This window comes from Sylvia atricapilla, chromosome 3 (genome assembly GCF_009819655.1).
Source record: "Sylvia atricapilla isolate bSylAtr1 chromosome 3, bSylAtr1.pri, whole genome shotgun sequence".
In the NCBI taxonomy this organism is placed as follows: domain Eukaryota; kingdom Metazoa; phylum Chordata; class Aves; order Passeriformes; family Sylviidae; genus Sylvia; species Sylvia atricapilla.
In genome coordinates this window covers 29,148,012-29,164,973 of record NC_089142.1, presented here as the reverse complement: position 1 = coordinate 29,164,973, position 16,962 = coordinate 29,148,012, and the positions used below count along the sequence as shown (strand labels likewise).

Sequence of the window (16,962 nt, the reverse complement as noted above, 5' to 3'; positions counted from 1 at the left end):
AAAGAAATTATTTTAAATTTCCTTGCATCTTTAAAGTACAACAGTCTCATAAAGCTTATCTTAGGAATAATGATTTCTCTTTTTCTCTTACAACAACTTTTCAATTCTATTTATTTAGCTTGAAAATATTTTTCATTTGATTTTTTGATTCAGCATACTAGCCTTGCAGATGATGTGTCACTATTGTTTAACCATTTTGTGGCTTGGAACTTTTCAGTTTTGTGGGGAGAAAAGTATGGGATGTTATGTTTTCCTGGTATAGACAGTCACAATTTTATAAGCTTCACCCCTTGCAAACAGGCATCAGTTTTTACTAATACATATCATAACAGGCTAATTTTGAAATCAGAGTTTAGCAAATGCAACAGATGGGAGACCAGAAGACGACTCATTTTCTGGCATTCACTAGTCTTGCAAATTTTCTAACTTTTGCAGCTGTGCAATTCTGTTCCTCTCATCTGTCAGTAAACAAGTATACAAGCCTTACAATTCACTTTGCACCTTATTTTAATGAAAGGCAATCTCTGTCTTAATAGCAAACAGCAAACATTTAACCAGAGATGGAAATGCAGATACCACAAAGAAAACTGTTGCAAAAAAATAATGACAAAAGAGCCCATGTGATGAACTACCACATCTTACATAAAATGCATCAAAGAAATCACTTTCATCCCTTACCAACATCTTCATCATTTCCCCTGCAGTAAGTTGTGTCATTCATAAAAGTCACATTAGCTCCTGTCATTTAATTTTTTAAATTGAAACACTGTAGTTTCAAATACAACATACTACTCTGTGATGTTATTAGCACACTAAGAAAGAAAAGTAATCTCTCAGATTTAGAAGTCCTTTTTCCTTCAAGCAAGGCACATTTGCGTGATTCATTTAAATCACCTTAAGCCAGTACTGCCACAGGTAGAAGCATTTTGCAGACCAAAACCTCTTCTGTATATTTTTGTCCCTCCTCAAATAAGTTCTGGTGTTCCACCAGCTCTATGGTAAAACAAACCAACGTGCTCATCCAGCTGGAAAGGGGAAAAGAGAATCCAGTAGGGGCTATTAGCAGAAGGCAGGATCACACAGCCAAGACAGAAAGTGTTCTCTTTGGTGACATGACATGGGCTTAAGAAAAGCTGGGCGAGTGGTGGGGCTCCACATTCAGAAATAATATGAAATTGTACTGCCACTTCAAGTAAATAATTTTTTCCTCAACTTCAAAAACACTGAGAAGCAGAACAGCTGACTGCACATGATATTTATGCATTTAACATAAATCTTCAGAAATAATCTCAGAGAATATTACCAGAACAATGTCACAAGCAAGTAATGAAAAGTTAGCAGCATAAATCAAGACCTGTCAAGACTCTAAGTGTAATTCCAACACAAGTCAAGACTCTAAATTACGATGATCCTAAAAGCTTATTAATGTCAAAGAGTAAAGTGAGCATTCAAGGTTGGAAAGCAAAAACTCCACTTCTTTCCACTTCATAAAAAAGAAGAGTTACTTTCTTGAACAGACTTTTTGCCATGATAAAGCCACCTCCTACAGCAACAGTATCTTCCATCTGGTACAACCTATCCTATCCAGTACACTCATAAGAATTAAACTTCTGATGCCAGTTTAAATAAATGAAACAAGTAACAGAAGAAAAAACACACTAAGTAGCCAAACCCCTTTTTCTCTTGCCAGGTTCCACAAGCTGGATACCCTGAGGACACAGAGTACCTGCTGAACCTGTTCTACAAGATTAAAAAAACCAATTAAACAAGCAAGCAAGCAAGCAAGCAAGCAAAAAAAAAAAAAATTGTTTTTCTAAAGTCTCCATTTTTCAAAGGCTTCTGTTTTGAGAAAACTGTAACAAGCACCGCAGAAAACCTCAAATGGTATCCAAAATATTTTGAAATTAATTTTACATAGGAAGGTATTCAGGAAAGGTAGGAAACAAATTGCTGAAAGGAAGGCAAGCTAAAGTACTATGAGATGAAAACTATGAGAAGAACATGATCAAGAAAAGAGAAAAACTCCATAGACAAAGCACTAACCATAGCAATATGACTGAAGTGCAGAGATGGTCTTCAAGGTGATCGTATGACTAACTTTCTACACACACTGAGGAGCATCAAACTTTCCATCTGAGCATGTAACTCATTTTGTTTCCCTTATGAGGCTGACCTCCCACCACTGCTCCCTGTAAGCTGGGATCTGCAAAATCCACTGAAGAAGAATCAAAGTTCTCTTTGCAGAGTTGGAAGCTGAGGGTTTCTGCTGCTCTGGATTCCTTTCTATCATCTCCTCCTTCCTCCTTTCAGAGCTGACCTACATAAAGGGACTTGGCATTCTGGAGGTGGTTAAGGGCCCTTTCTCTGCCAAGTGAATTCCAGAGCTGGACCTTTCTGACTTCTGCAATAATCTGATTCCTTCTCTGTCAGTCAAATTAGCTGGTATTTGGGAAACCTTATCCTTCTTTATAGTAAGGGAATGTCAAGAATAATGTCTTGAAATTTAGACTGTACTTTTATAATGTAAAGACTTCTGCAAGAAATGAAGTTTAAGGAATTCTGTTTTCCCCTGTCCTGTCCTCCCAGGCACTGCAGGCACGCACCCTTACAAGACATTTGACACCTTTCTCAATTACACCAATTGCTCTGCACCACTTGCAGAGCAGTTTTGGACACTGGTCAGATCCAGCAGCTCAGCCAGCACAACCCATGGAGCAGGGCACTGCAGCAGCACGAAGCTGCCAGCAGCATGGGAGGTGGAAAGTGCAAGTTGGTATTGCCAGGCAAGCTCTGTATCTCCACGAGGGTTTAGGGAAATTAGAATTGACATACCTGATGTCTGTCATAACTCTGTATCCTAGGGGCATGGATGCCAACTGAGATGAATGCAGAAGTTCAAACAGAGGTTCTGTTTCAAAACATACTAATCTATGGCTGCTCTCATTGAGCAGATCACACTGACGTAATGGTCTCTCCAGTTCCAGAGGCGTCTTCCTTACATGGAGGCTGGAACTTTTATGTACATTTCTCTCAGGACACAGTCTAGGAATACAGTTAAACCAACCCAAATACTAGTTGGTGACAGAAGTAGTCACCCCATTCCTCCTGTGTACTTTATACTCCTTCTGCACCAGCACTGACAGTAAATGTGGACCAGGGAGGTTTAAAAAAAATATAACGCAGAATGGTTCTGGTTTTGCCAGGTTTTTTTCTGCTGGTATACCATGTTGAGCTGACCAACCGTAAGGTAAAATAGCATGACTGCAGGCACACAGGAAGCACCAGAAACAGAATCACCCTGCTCAGGCAGCTGCCATCCAACAGATCTCCCTACCTGAAAGGTCTATACCATTAGCCCTGTGCTCCTGCCAGCTTAACCCACTCTCTGACTACACTGCTGTCAAAAGTAAGCCCATCTTACTGATCTGACTGCAGGAGCAAACAAAGCAGCAGAAGACCATGCATATCACACCTTTTGGTAGATACATGCTCAAGTCAACAATAATGCATAGATGAGAATGCTATGCTAAACACCAGATTTGGGCTATGCATCAACAGTGGCCCATGCTAGATATACTCTCTTACCCTCTCCCCCACTGAAAAAAAAAAAAAAACCAAAAACCCAATGCTCAGGCACAACCATCCGCATCAAAGAAACATGCAGAAGTGAAAAATATGCCTCTTCTCCCCCATCTGATCATCTCCAATAGCTTAGACGCTAGCTCTTGCAGTAAAAATACATGAATATAGAAAATTATTAGCAGCAGAGGTCTTGATCACTTAATCTAAGGCATTCAACATATTTTGGAGGAAATATGAGACAAATTTTTAAAGCAATTTTAAAACGTTGCAAATCAACAAAAGAAGTTATGTATGCATAAACATGAACATGATGGTCCCGTCTAGAGGGCCTCCTAAGTATTTGGAGATATTTTAAGCTTCTTCCACCATGGCCAATGTGAGTCAGAATATGGGAAATGGCAAACAAGTGGAGTGGAGTGAAATAAGGGTAAAAAAAATTCAAAAATCTGATGAGTTACTTTACGTGGAGTACAGTAATTGGCAGGAGGCATAAGAAGTAAAAGAGGAAGAGATTTTGAAGCAAGCACCTGACTGAAGTGGAGGCAGCAAGTCTGAGTCTACATTTGGTGGTGGGACTGAGCCTGGTTCCCTGTTCCAGCAAAGCTAAATGTTCTCTGCAGTATGTGATGATCCGGTTAAGTGCTGTTTGTGATTACAGATACAGGCATACATAAAGGCATTATTAGCTTGTATGTGCAGCAAAAGAGGCACAAAAAGACAACAATACTAGAAATTTCTGCTGTATCCTAAGGCAGTCAAGACTTTGAAACACAGCATATGCATCTTTCTCTCTCCCTTCCCTCACATAGCTGTGGATGGTAAACTAACTTAAAGAACAATATTTCTGCTGTAACTATAATGTGTATTAACCAAGCACACATAAATGAGGCGAAACACCTATGAATGACAGATTTTTCTGGGTTTTGCCACCGTCTCGCAGTGTGAGATGGTTTGAAGTGCAACAGTATGCTCAACCTACAAACTTCTGCACATCAAGGTGCTAACACTTGAAAGAATCTAAAAGTAGCAAATTTAGTGACTAAATATGTATTCAATGCAAAGTTAAAACTGTTAGTGCTGTCACATGCCACTCCAGAATCCTGAACTCAGAAAAACTCAGTTTAGAAAAAGAAGGTGCACACTCAGGAATTATTGCAATGCCTTCAGCTAACACCTATTCTTCTGCCCATTCTACCTTCATATTATACACATCTGATAGATGCATGTTCTATAGAATAAAAGAATGGGTCTTCTCCAGACAAAATCCTTTTATACTCATTCCTGTCTTACACTGTCACTTATGCCCTCACTAAACTAAACTCACTGATCATGTTTCTCCTGACTGACTTCATGGCAAGGCATGCTGAGGTACAATTGTTATTTTGCAGTGTGAAATGGTACCTGGTCTTACATACATTACGACTCCTATTTCTTCAATTGCATAAAGAAAGAATGAATTGCACAGACTCCCTTCAAAAGCAGTCTCAAAGGACAGCAAATTACTGTCACACCAAAGAACTTGCCTACCACGGCACTGTCAGGTCCAGAAAGGCAGCAAGATGGTATAACCAGGCATCTGAGCTCCTTATCTTTTTGTTCTTAGAAAATGAAATTTTGCCAAATTGAATGCCTGGAGGAGATGGGATTCCATTAGACATCTTACATCTTTAATTCTGAGTTGTGAAAATGTTTTCCATTGCAAGATCATAATTTCAATTGCAAAAGTTGTTATTCTTAAAATGTCTGTAAGTACTACTTAAGCATAAGAACTAAAATCTGAATAAAAATTGGATGATTTGAAATTTGTACCCCATGTCTGAGAAGTCTAAAAGATGCAATGAGCACCCATGAGCATTACAATACATGGAAGTAATGTTTTTGGAATATGGGGGGATGCAGGGAAACAACCACACCCTCAGGACAACTATAGCTACCAACTCTTAGCTATACCTCTATGAATAATGATTGAAGAAATAAGCATCTGTACAATTATCTTTATGGGTCAGAGTCTGTAGCTAAAAACCATAGCATTGGGATCTCATTTAGTTTCTTAAGTTGGAGTACAGTCTTCTAGGAATTACCATGGAGAAGAGTGGGGAGGAGGATTCAAAAATAGGAGTCCAATTTACAGTGGCTCTAGGTGACCCCCAGACAAGCTTCCCTGTGTGGCTGTAAGTCTCCTAATACAGGCACTGCACTTCAGATAACTGAAGAAGAAAGCATAACAACCTCTCCGTGTCTTCAGTTCCACTTGATGTGCTTCAAAAAACCTTAATTTCTCAGCTAACTCAAAGGAAACAGTGCTCAGTTTCCACTTACTTTTCTAACCCCTCTTTTCAACAAATATAAGACTTCATATTTTAGAAGACAAGAATCAGTCTTTTAAATTGTAACTGCCCTTTGGGATCAGACCAAGTCACTGTTGTCTGAGACATCCTGCATTACAGGGGTCAAGAGGATAACTGATGATACTAAGTTTCAACTTCTGTAGCAATGAGAATTAAAATAAGACTTTCCCACCGCTCATTCCTAGTCTTACCCTTTCTAGCTTTAGTGAAAGCAGAATCTCTATGTGCGCATACACTGATCCGACTAGAATCAGAAATTGATCCACTTAAAAAAAACCAAACCAAAACAACAAAAACCCCACGACCAAAAATATTTGCATATTTTTTTCTAGACAGACTATTCCCTTGAGATTACAGCCTAGCCCTCCAAATCTTAAATCTGTATAATTGCTATTTGTATTACTGTAAAACCACAAGCTGAAAAACAGAGCTCATCTTACAACTGTTAGACAAATTTGACAGCTTTCTTCTCTCTTTGTAAAGATGCATTGCATTAACTAAAGATCACAGTGCAATACTTCAAAAGATAAGCTATCCTGTCAAGAAGGCAATTCACAACACTTACTTCCAGAAAAATATGTCATACAGAAATGTAGCTTGAAAGTAAAAGTATGTCTGAGCTGTATGAATTAGAAAGAAAACCAAACAGGTGAACCTGAATGTTTCTTGTCCATCAAGAGTTTGTTTTTCAATCATATGCTAGCAGCACAAACCTTAGCAAGGGCTACCTCTTCATTTAAGGACAAAACCTTGCTGTTTCTGATATAGCCATGAGGAAGAAAAGTGGTCCTGTTGGAAGCATACATTTTGAATTTTAATTTCCTTTTAAAATTTTTTAAATTAATGTAGGCAACTCACTGGATCCAGAAAACAATACAGCTTTTCATATATTGTATTATTTCTCATGGCATTACTGAGTAATCATAATAAGATTCATTAAATTTCATACTCGCATTCAGTGTTATTTTCTTTTAAGCTACATTACACAACCACATGCATGGAAACATAAAATGTCAATGCTGCTCAGACACATCAGTAAGCATCTACACACGGAAAAACATAAATCTATGGAACAGAAGAGTATCATAAGACTATATTTTCAGTAGTCTCTGAAGCTTAAATTCCTTTGAATTTTAATAGGATTTAGGTTCACAGGCAACTTATACTGCAATCTTACCAATAACCTTTCAGATATGATACATCTTCAAAAATATGTTTTAGGTTAGGATCTGCCGAAGTCTCTAGTTGTGGAAAGTATTTAGTATTATTCTTCCATCTGTGGCACAACAGTTTAAAGCAAAAAGACTTTAAAGAAGTGTGGTAGATTACATTACAAATATAAGTTCTTCATGTGGTTTTACAAGAATCTTTTAACTCAAAACAAAGTAAAATAATAGAAAACTAAGACGTACTGAGCAGTAAATACGCAATAAAGAACTACTGTTAATACTTTATTTTACTTACTCCCCTCATAGTTTATGTAAAAGCAAATTTATACTGCCAAAAAACCATTAGGAAGTTCTTTTTCTGAAACTCCCCAATGAAACTGCATGTATTGTACCTTACAAATAAAAAAGGTACCCAAAAAAAAAAAAAAAAAAAAAAAAAAAAAAAAAAAAAAAAAAAAAAAAAAAAAAAAAAAAAACAAACAAACAAAAAAAACAAAAAAAAAAAAAAACAAAAAAAACCCCACATAGATACATTACTATTAAAAGTATTCTAAATGCAGCTTTGGCCAGCTGTGTGTGCATGCATACTACTGACAAAGTAACAAAAGGTTAGTGACAAAGTAAGAACTTAACACTGGGATTATAAGAATGCACAGAGATGAGGAAAATGTAGATGAAGCTGTTTTCAAAGCAGATCTTGTGCAATGTGTGCACTGTGCTAAACTACAAACTATTAGCTAAGTCTCTAGCTCAGCAGATATGCCATTTACAGGTAAAAAAGCAATACACAGCTCCAGGGAAATGAAAACCTCATCTTGTCACAAGTGAGGGTTACCCGGAAACTCTTCTCCCTGCCCACAGAAAAGGTGTAACTATCTCGAGTTAGACATCAGGATCCATCATCCCATGATGGAACATGCAAACTTCAACCACACTAGAAAGTACTGAGGCACTTTCAGTAACCAGTCTAGAATCAGACATTCTGAACACATTTATACCTCAGTTCAGGACACATATGTATGCTGACACGCACAAAATGTATGCAAATGAGGGGGTAAGCAACCTGTTCTCACAGCAAAGCCTTTGAACTTAAACAGCTTGAAGCTAAAGGAGTGTAGGGTTAGATGAGATATGAGGAAGAAATTCTTTTAGTCAGAGGGTGGTGAGGCACTGCAACAGGCTGCCCAGAGAAGCTGTGATCACCCCATCCCTGGAAGTATTGAAGGCCAGGCTGGATGGGGCTCCAACCTGGTCTAATGGAAGGTGCCTCCCCCATGGCAGGAGGGTTGGTACTGGATGGTCTTTAATGCCTCTTCCAACCCAAGTCATTCCATGACTCTATGCAAAGACTGCTGAGACTACTGACCCAGTATCAGTCCATGGGAGGTGCCACTGGTTGGCTTTAAGCTGGACTTAGCATCACTGACCACAACTCTTTGAGCTGAATCATCCAACCCATCTTCCACTCAACTCATTCCCTACTTCTGCAGTCAAGCTATGTTATGTTTCCTTTGTCTTTATAGAAGATCAGTACTATAGATCCTACACCTTACTGGAACTTTTATGAGCAAAGATGACAAAGCAGCCTGAAACTTCACAGTCTCAGACTATGATTCTCTCAGGTCCCAAACAAATACATTTCTTTAATTAATTTTGTCACACAATACTCATATATCAATCACTGTTTGGGCAAAAATTCCTATCATCGCATCTCACTAGCTCAAAACAAAAAATGTGTGAAAATGTGTGAACTTGAATGCAATAACAGATAAAAACCAACCAGTGGAGCCATCTTTAACAAGCTGGGTTTAAAGCAAATGTCACAGTTATAAGAAAACATAACAACATAGCTGTATTGGATAAATAAGACAAATATTCTATTGCAATGAAGTATCTGCACTCTGTTACACCTTCTTGGACTAGTAACAGTTATCTAAAAGTAAAGAAAATAGTCTGCTTTAGAGGGTCACTTAGGAGAATAATATAGTTATAACCCTTCATATAAATATGATCTTGGGAAAAATACTAACAGAAATTTTGGCTCAGTCTGCACTATTTAGACTAGTTTAGATCAAAAGAGTGGTTTTGAGGCAGTTTCCCCAATGACCCCAGTTTGCTGCACGCTGGTTCAGCTCACTGAGAGCTTTCCAGTCATAGACCAGGATATCTCCCAAGGAAGTGGAACTACTCTGATCTACCTGTCACAAAATGCACTTCAATCCCTGGGGACACAAAAAGGTCTGAACCAACTACTGATAACAAAGAACTTCAAATTACACTCATGATACAAAACATCTGGTCCAGAAGAGGAGGTTAAAATCTAGTCTGAAGCAACCCCAGAACCACACAAATGTAGGGACATTAACACTGCTTTTAACAACTTATTCCTTAAATACCAAATTTAATTGTTAAAGTAAACACAGTCATAAGTGCTTCTGGCAACTGCAGTGCCACTACAGATACAGATAAAAAAAAAATTATACAGTTGGATTCAAAAGTTGGCAGATTTCTTCAAATCATTATAAAAGAAGGAAAAAGTAAAATGGGTTTGACTGGATATTAGAGTATATGGACTCAACCAAAAAGGAAGGAGAAGTGGGGAATGTCCCACAAATTCCAATGACCAAACTCATGGCAGTTCATATTTATTAAAAGGGACAAAAGACTGACATCTAAAATACATAAGGGTGACTGATTGAGTGATTCAAAAGACAAGACAAAGCTGTAAAGAAAAACAACTAAAACTGACTAGAACGAAATTTAAGCTAGAAATTATGACATCTCCAGTAAATCAAATGAGCGAGAATCTGGACTCTCTTTGCAAATGCTTTGGATTAAAATCTACTAAATTTTAAGAAGGAAATTGATGTGATTACTTGCAATTGACATTTTGTTCTACACAGTTCAAAAGGTCATGATGTTTCTAACTCCATGAGACAAGCATGCCACACTGGGAAGGCTTGAATGCACACAATACAATCAATTCTGTACTTGATTTTGGTGAGACAAACCATGCTAAATATAGTGGTAGCTAAAAAATAGGAGGCTAACATTGAAACTAAAGATTTTCTTTTCTGCTCATTAAATCCATTATCCAAGAGCTCCTCCAGCAACAGAAGTATTACATCCTATCTCAAATAAACCCAAAGACAGTTTCCTAGAAACATACTGGAACCTACTCAAATTGAATTTATTGCAATAGTCACATTTCTTAGTTTGTCAAATTATTCTGGAAGTTCTCTCTTCTTCCTGACATTAATTTCTACAGGAACGTGCCCAGAGTTAAAGGTTCAGCTTGAAACCACAGAAGTTGTCTCTCCTCATGTCACTTTTCTCATTATGTCAGCATTCCACCTCCCTGAATTTGCCCTGTGATTTAATTCCTTTTTAGCTTAAGAGTAAGCTAAAAAGAAATATGCCAGGGAAAGCACTGGTAATTATATCACCGTGCTTTGCTTCTCAACTACTTTTCTGAGGAACCATTTGAATTGTAAGGATAAGACAACCAAAATACTTTCTTCTCTTCAGGTTCTCTATTCAAGTAAATGTGCTGCCATGTTCTACCCTCTCCTCCCCCACCAATTTCAGAGATTAAAAAAGGCTGAAGTTCAAAACACTGTGCTTTTTGTTGAAGTAATTAGAATATTCTCAGTGTTTCCCCAGACCTCTTAAGACTTCCTTAATCCTTCTCTTCCAATGAAGAGTGAAATTACAATTTTCAAAAAAAAAAGAGGACAGTTGTATATACTTTGACTGCATATAGTAACAAACATAATGGGTCATCACTTCTGTAAAAAAAAAAAAAAACCAACAAAAATCCTAACTGTACTGAAAACAATACCCTCTCACACACACACCTTAAACTAAGACAAGGCTAAAAACACAAATGTATTTTCTTATGACTAAAATGTTTCTGAGGAAAGTTACTCTACAATGTTTTGGAAAAAGCAGTTATCATAAATCAACACTGATACACCTTGTTCCATCTCGCAAACACTAAAACAGCCTAAACTCTAACATGCATTTTTACTGTAGTCTAATTGAGGATGGACAGAAGGCTAATGTACCACAACACTTAAGGACCAATAATCTTTAATAGCTCCAAAATAAGCTACAAAGTATTATTTCCTGTGTAGCCATAGGAAACAAGGGCCTCAGAAAGTAATCTAGGACAATAATGTAATATCAAATGAAAAGAATGTCAAAATGACTTCTACAGAGATGAGGAGGAGTAAGAGGAAGACAGGAGAGTCTAAAGCCATATTTACAGGCATTCCCTCATCTCCAATTAAACAAAAATACTGTATTACAATTTAGGTTTTAAGAAAAAAAAATTAATATTTATTTTTAAATCCTAGAAAGAATATGACTTTCCAATACAGAATAAAAAAAAATTCAAATCATTATGAAAATAGTCAGTATACATGAAGCAACACTAAATGACGGAGTACCCATTAAGGTCTTGCCAACATTAGCCATCCAACAGAGTAAAGTTTGAAATAACGTGCTACCTACCCTCTTTGAAACAAATCCACATTGAAGAATTTGTGGAGCTCCACGGAGAATTCTACCATAGCCTGAACTTCACTCATGTTTATGAGGATGAAGAAGTCAAAACTTGTCAGCACCTTAGTTACTGAAAATAAAGAGAAAACAAACTATTTAGAACACAAGCTGGGGGTTACCCCCATCTGGTTTTAAAAAGGGCAATGGTTACACACAGTTTTGCACAGCTTCCTAAATATGCAGGCCCTGAGGTAAACAAGAATATAGGATGTACCAAATCCAGCTCACTGTAACTTCTACCTTTCTTGTGAAGGAATCAAGTGTTATCAGAGAAGCATCACAACACACTGTCAGCATAATACAATCCTGGCACTTACTGACACCTACATACTGTAGTTCTGCTCTGGTTCTTGGCTGGAGAGGGAAAAATACTCTGACAAGGAGAAAAAGAGCATGGGCTGCTTCCAGCCTTTGCTGCTGCAGAATGACCATGCAGGCAGCAGAGCCTCAACTCTGGCATGAGGACAGCAACAGCTGAATTACAGTGTAGCCAAACAGTAAAGAGAAATTATCTGACCAGGTCATGTAAGGCTTTAGACTGAGAGATTCCAGGGGAAGGCAGGAGTTAAGGAAGTCAACACACCTATTTTTAGTCTGGTTTTTTTTTTTTTTTTTTTTTTTGTAGTAAAGTGATAATTCTCACTGTCATCTTCACAGCTACAGACTAGCAAGTTCCTGCTAATTTACAACTGCCTGCTGATACCTAAATTAAAAACCTACAGATTTTACTAAGTTCTGCTGGATTTCCTTCAACTATCAACTAGATTAATGAAACAGATTATACTTTCTGCAAACACTTGTCTTCAAATTCCCCAGTTTCTGCAAGCAATGTCTGGTTTGAGGACTAAGCAAACAAAAAAACTTGAGCAGGCTGTACTTCATGCACATTAGTCAATTTTTCTGGCTCTGATGTAGAAGCAGTAGACATTGTCTGGAGCTCGAATAGATTATGGGGTTTTTTGTTTCTAAAATTTTGAACATGTATTTGGGTGTTTGTGACATAGCAGGCAGTACTGAGACTGAAACAGAGTAGGAGGCAAAACAAGTCAAGACTGCAGCAGGTATTAGTCAGCTGAAAACAAAGTTACCTTTAGGGGCACAGCCTCTAGCCTACCAACTAAATTGTCTTGGAATATGACTCAAGATAAGATTTCCCTTTCTGTACACAATCTAGAGGAGCTGAAACACCTCAAGCACTGTAACAGACATTAATACTGACCTTGGTTTAACAGCCAATACAGGGACTCTGAATGCACTTTACAAAAACACAGGAACACATTATTGACGGAATAAGGGAAGAGGAATTTCCAAGGACCCTTACTGCAAGATCAAAACTACAGCATCTAGATGATGCAACTAACTCAGCTTGACTAAAAAATGTTGTCATCCTTCGAATTTCAAAGATCTTCAAGAGACTAATTGAACAATGACACAAGTTTTGCTACAATTTGTAGTGTTAAGACTGGCAGTGACAACCTACAGGGCTTTGCAGTAATTCCCTCTTCCATTGCTTTGTCTATAGTATTGTATGAGGATGTCCTCTGTGGTCTATAAAGCTAGAATCAAAATGTTCTGCATTGTAATTCTCTGGGGCTGCAATACTGCATTATCACATGGGCACCACCTACCAAAATGCAAGTGTATCTTCTGCAAATGAAACCTGACCTGCCACAGAGCAGACCCAGAGATCCTAGACCCACTGTGACCCTTGGCTGCTGGGCAATAAACCCTGCGTGCTATGCATGAAACTGTCCAGTACCTCAGAAGGAAGCCCCTTTAAAGAACTCAAGGGAAAGCAAAAGGATACCATGGGGCACTCTCACCCAGCTTGCATTTTGATTAAACAAAATTCTCCAGAGGAAGACATGATAAGGCTCTGACTTCCCAGCACAACAAGCTGTGCTAACTCGCTGAACAGTTTGCCTCCATCAAGAGACGGAAGACTGTTCCTGTGGTTGCTGTTGGGCCATGATCAGGATGCCTCAAGTCCCCAGCAGGAAAACCCAGAACAATCCAGAACCCGTCCAACTAGGTAAGGTCAAAGGTCCATTTTATGAATGAGTTAATTCAACTAAAAAAAACTTAAGACAGAGCCATATCTTGCATGACTGCCAAAAGGGCTGTCCAGTGAACTTGTGGTATTCCTACTGTGTATATTATGGCTCTAGTTAGGGCCACTCCCTCCCTTCCTTCTCTATCAAGCTTACTTAGCACTTCCAGCCAGTCCACTAAAAACTGACTGGCAGGAAATTTCTTCCCTGCAGACTGAGCACAGGGTCCAGCAACCACAGCCCTGCGTGACACAACACCCTGCATTTTAATCCAGTAACACAGCTCTTGCTCAACTACAAACAGCATTTGGAAAAACTGTCTGTGCTTTCCTCCAGTACCAACTGCAAAACCAGTAAGAAATACTGTGGCACAGTTCACAGAACAGCATGTCCAGTAAGCAGTGCTGCATGCTGCCACAGGTACCCAGCTGACCACTGAGAATAGCATTTTTTTTTTGTTGAGCATCAGCTTGTGCCACAGGCACCTTAAACTGGAAGAAGGGGAACATTCACTGCCCTGGGCTGACATAAACCACATCACTACTTTTCTGCCAAAATCTCTCATACCAGTGCAAAGGAAAACAGTTAGTACAGAACAGTTATAGTTATGTGAACTATGTAATAGAAAGTATTATTCAGTGAGTAAATATTTTAAAGTAGAAACTCAACCTGGACAATTCCTTAAGCTTGTACACTAATTATACAAAAGCCAACAAAAATTTGGACTTATGTAGAGGTATTTGTTGTACAGATTCCTGTCAAATTTACAGCTGCACTTCACAAACTTCATCTACAACAAAAGTCCACAACTCATTTTAATACATCATGAGTTTATTGTTGTATTTTAAAGCACACCATTAGCATTTGGAAACCGAGATATTAAACTGCATTAAAAAACAAAAGAATCCTTCAGTAGGAGCTCTGTACATGAGAAATGGAGTTTAATGCAGCATATAAGCCCTTATCAGATGGTCTGACAATACTTTAATACGCAAATTAGAACACGGGGGTTCTAAACTTTTGGTAGCTAAACTTTTAGAATCAAAACAGCATTTCAATATTTAAAAGTACTTAGAGCACTGAAACTTAACATCTCCAATAGTCAAAATGTCATTTAAAGCCACTTTATCCTACACTGTGGGCCAAGTATTTCTTTTCCATCATAATTCTGAGGGCTTACTTGTTTTCCTAAGTTGGAAAATCTCCTATATATCCTGGCTGGTCCACGCTGTCCCCACACCACCTCACCACTTCTTTAGTTATCCAAATTAATCTTTCCTGAGGCCACAATACCAAGTGGATCACAAGATAACATTTTTAAGATTTGTCTGAAAGAAAAAAAGATGTTTCTTTTCTTTGGTTTTTTTTTTTTTCCTAAATCAATCATTTTAGTGCTGCTTTATAGCAGCTGCATCAGAGCACCTAAGAGTGAACTCAAAATACAGAAACCTCCTAAACCAACTTTGTTTTCAGAAAAATGATTGTGCAACACTGCCATTAATCTAGATATTTGGACTGGGAACTGCAAAACAACACTGAGAAATGAAACTGCAAAAAGACGTTCAAAGAATGTCTTACCTGCACTGGTAAATACTCCATTTTAGTATGTCAATCAACAAGTCTTCCAGTTCTCTGCTGTCAAAAACATACTGCTCGAACTAAAAAACAAGCAAACAAATGTTTTACTAAGAGCAACACCTCTAGAATGTTTTAATACTTATGTACTTCAGTCTCTCTTCCTGCATTCTAGTAACAATCTTTATCATGACCTCTGCAACAATCACACAAGAACTGCCTACTAGCATTCTCTAATCTGACCTTGGGTCCTGCACTGCAGTTTTCAGTTCTCCTAAAGTGTAGCAGTCTGACATGTATTTTTACAAAACAAAGTAAAAAAAATACAACTTTTCATGAAGCCAGTACTCTGGCAAAGCTGACATTGTTATGTCCAACCCAATTATCCCTGTCTTCACCAAGGAATTCCAAGCTCCCAGAGGACTCTGGTACACCCCCAGCCATCCCACAGGCTCCCCAAGTCTTCAGAGAGACTCTCAGCTCACCAGCAGCAACACAGCCATGAAGAGGTAGGAGGATATTCAGGCCTGAGTCATCAAATACAGCTCAAGCCCCCACACAGCCTTACACAGCTACCAGGGAGGAGACGACTTAGAAGAACAGGTCGGATGAGATCCTCCTGATAAATCCTAGGTCCCTTCTCCACAGGAGCCAAAATTCAGGGGACAAGAAGAGCCTTAGACTACGAACACACTTTCTTAGAGCAAACATTGCAGGTAGGTCAACACCACCTAATATTGTGAAACTCTCCCTGGAGCTCCAGATAAACCACTATCTTAAAACTGTTTATTAAAAATCAGTTAATCTCTCCTGCACTCTGAAATCATTACAGTACTTAAAAAACACAATTAAAAAGTGCAAAATCTCTTCTTTTCTTTTTATCTGATGACCTTTAGATTTCAAAGACATAGAAAAAAGAACACTTAGTTCTACCCTCTTATAGGAACTTTGCATCTTTCTCTATATATATTTCAGAGAAATACAAACACAAAATCTATCACAGCTTGTGCAGGCAAGCTGTGAAACCAAACTGGTTTTGCCTTAGCTTCAGAGGGAAGAAAACAGAGAAAGTAGAACATAAAAAAAAAAATCTGGATTTTTTTAAAACCGATTTCACTTGTGCATGTCATGTTAGTATTACATCTTTGATACCACAAATTTTTAGTAATAACTCAGTAAAATCCTGATTATAAATATGGCAACAACATTTATTACATTTGTTAAACAATGCATTACAGCCTGTGTCATACCAGTTCTCTTTTAAAGAGGACTGAGTTCTTTCTTTAAAAGAGAGAGAGAAAAAACATAATAAATTCTGAGGAATTGAATTTTTTCTAGCCTTAGATTTAGGATTTTATATTCAGTGGAAATCAAAAGTAAAACTAAAGTATCTACTAATGAAAATAAAACCAAGTATTAATTTTGCTCCAGTCTGTTTCCAGCTATTAATTTAACATTCAAGTAGTATTTTTCTTCAAAGTTGCTGTAAGAGCCTTGTAAACCTCCATCCCTGAGCTTTTTTACCAGTCCTCCTCTCCTGTATGCTCAGAGATCCAGCACCTGCCAACACAAATTCAGCCACCATCTATCTCTGTGCTTATGACTCATAGGTTTGTCCCCCCACCTGAGAACTGCCTTCAATTCCAATTTTAGCTATTTCTTGGACACTGC

The 16,962-nt window shown here is 38.0% G+C and overlaps 1 protein-coding gene across 3 annotated transcripts in view; it reads right to left on the bottom strand.

The window, feature by feature from the left end:
* FAM135A (family with sequence similarity 135 member A) overlaps positions 1-15,379 on the bottom strand; it is a 65,945-nt gene extending 50,566 nt beyond the window's left edge. For all 3 annotated transcript variants that reach the window (XM_066314986.1, XM_066314987.1, XM_066314988.1), the window contains exons 1-2: positions 15,295-15,379; positions 11,615-11,735 (exon numbers count right to left, since the gene is read on the bottom strand). In XM_066314986.1, the coding sequence (XP_066171083.1) occupies positions 11,615-11,691 (77 nt within the window). In that variant the 5' untranslated portion in view covers positions 11,692-11,735; positions 15,295-15,379. The remainder of the gene's footprint in view (positions 1-11,614; positions 11,736-15,294) is intronic.
* Between the last annotated feature and the right edge of the window lie 1,583 nt (positions 15,380-16,962).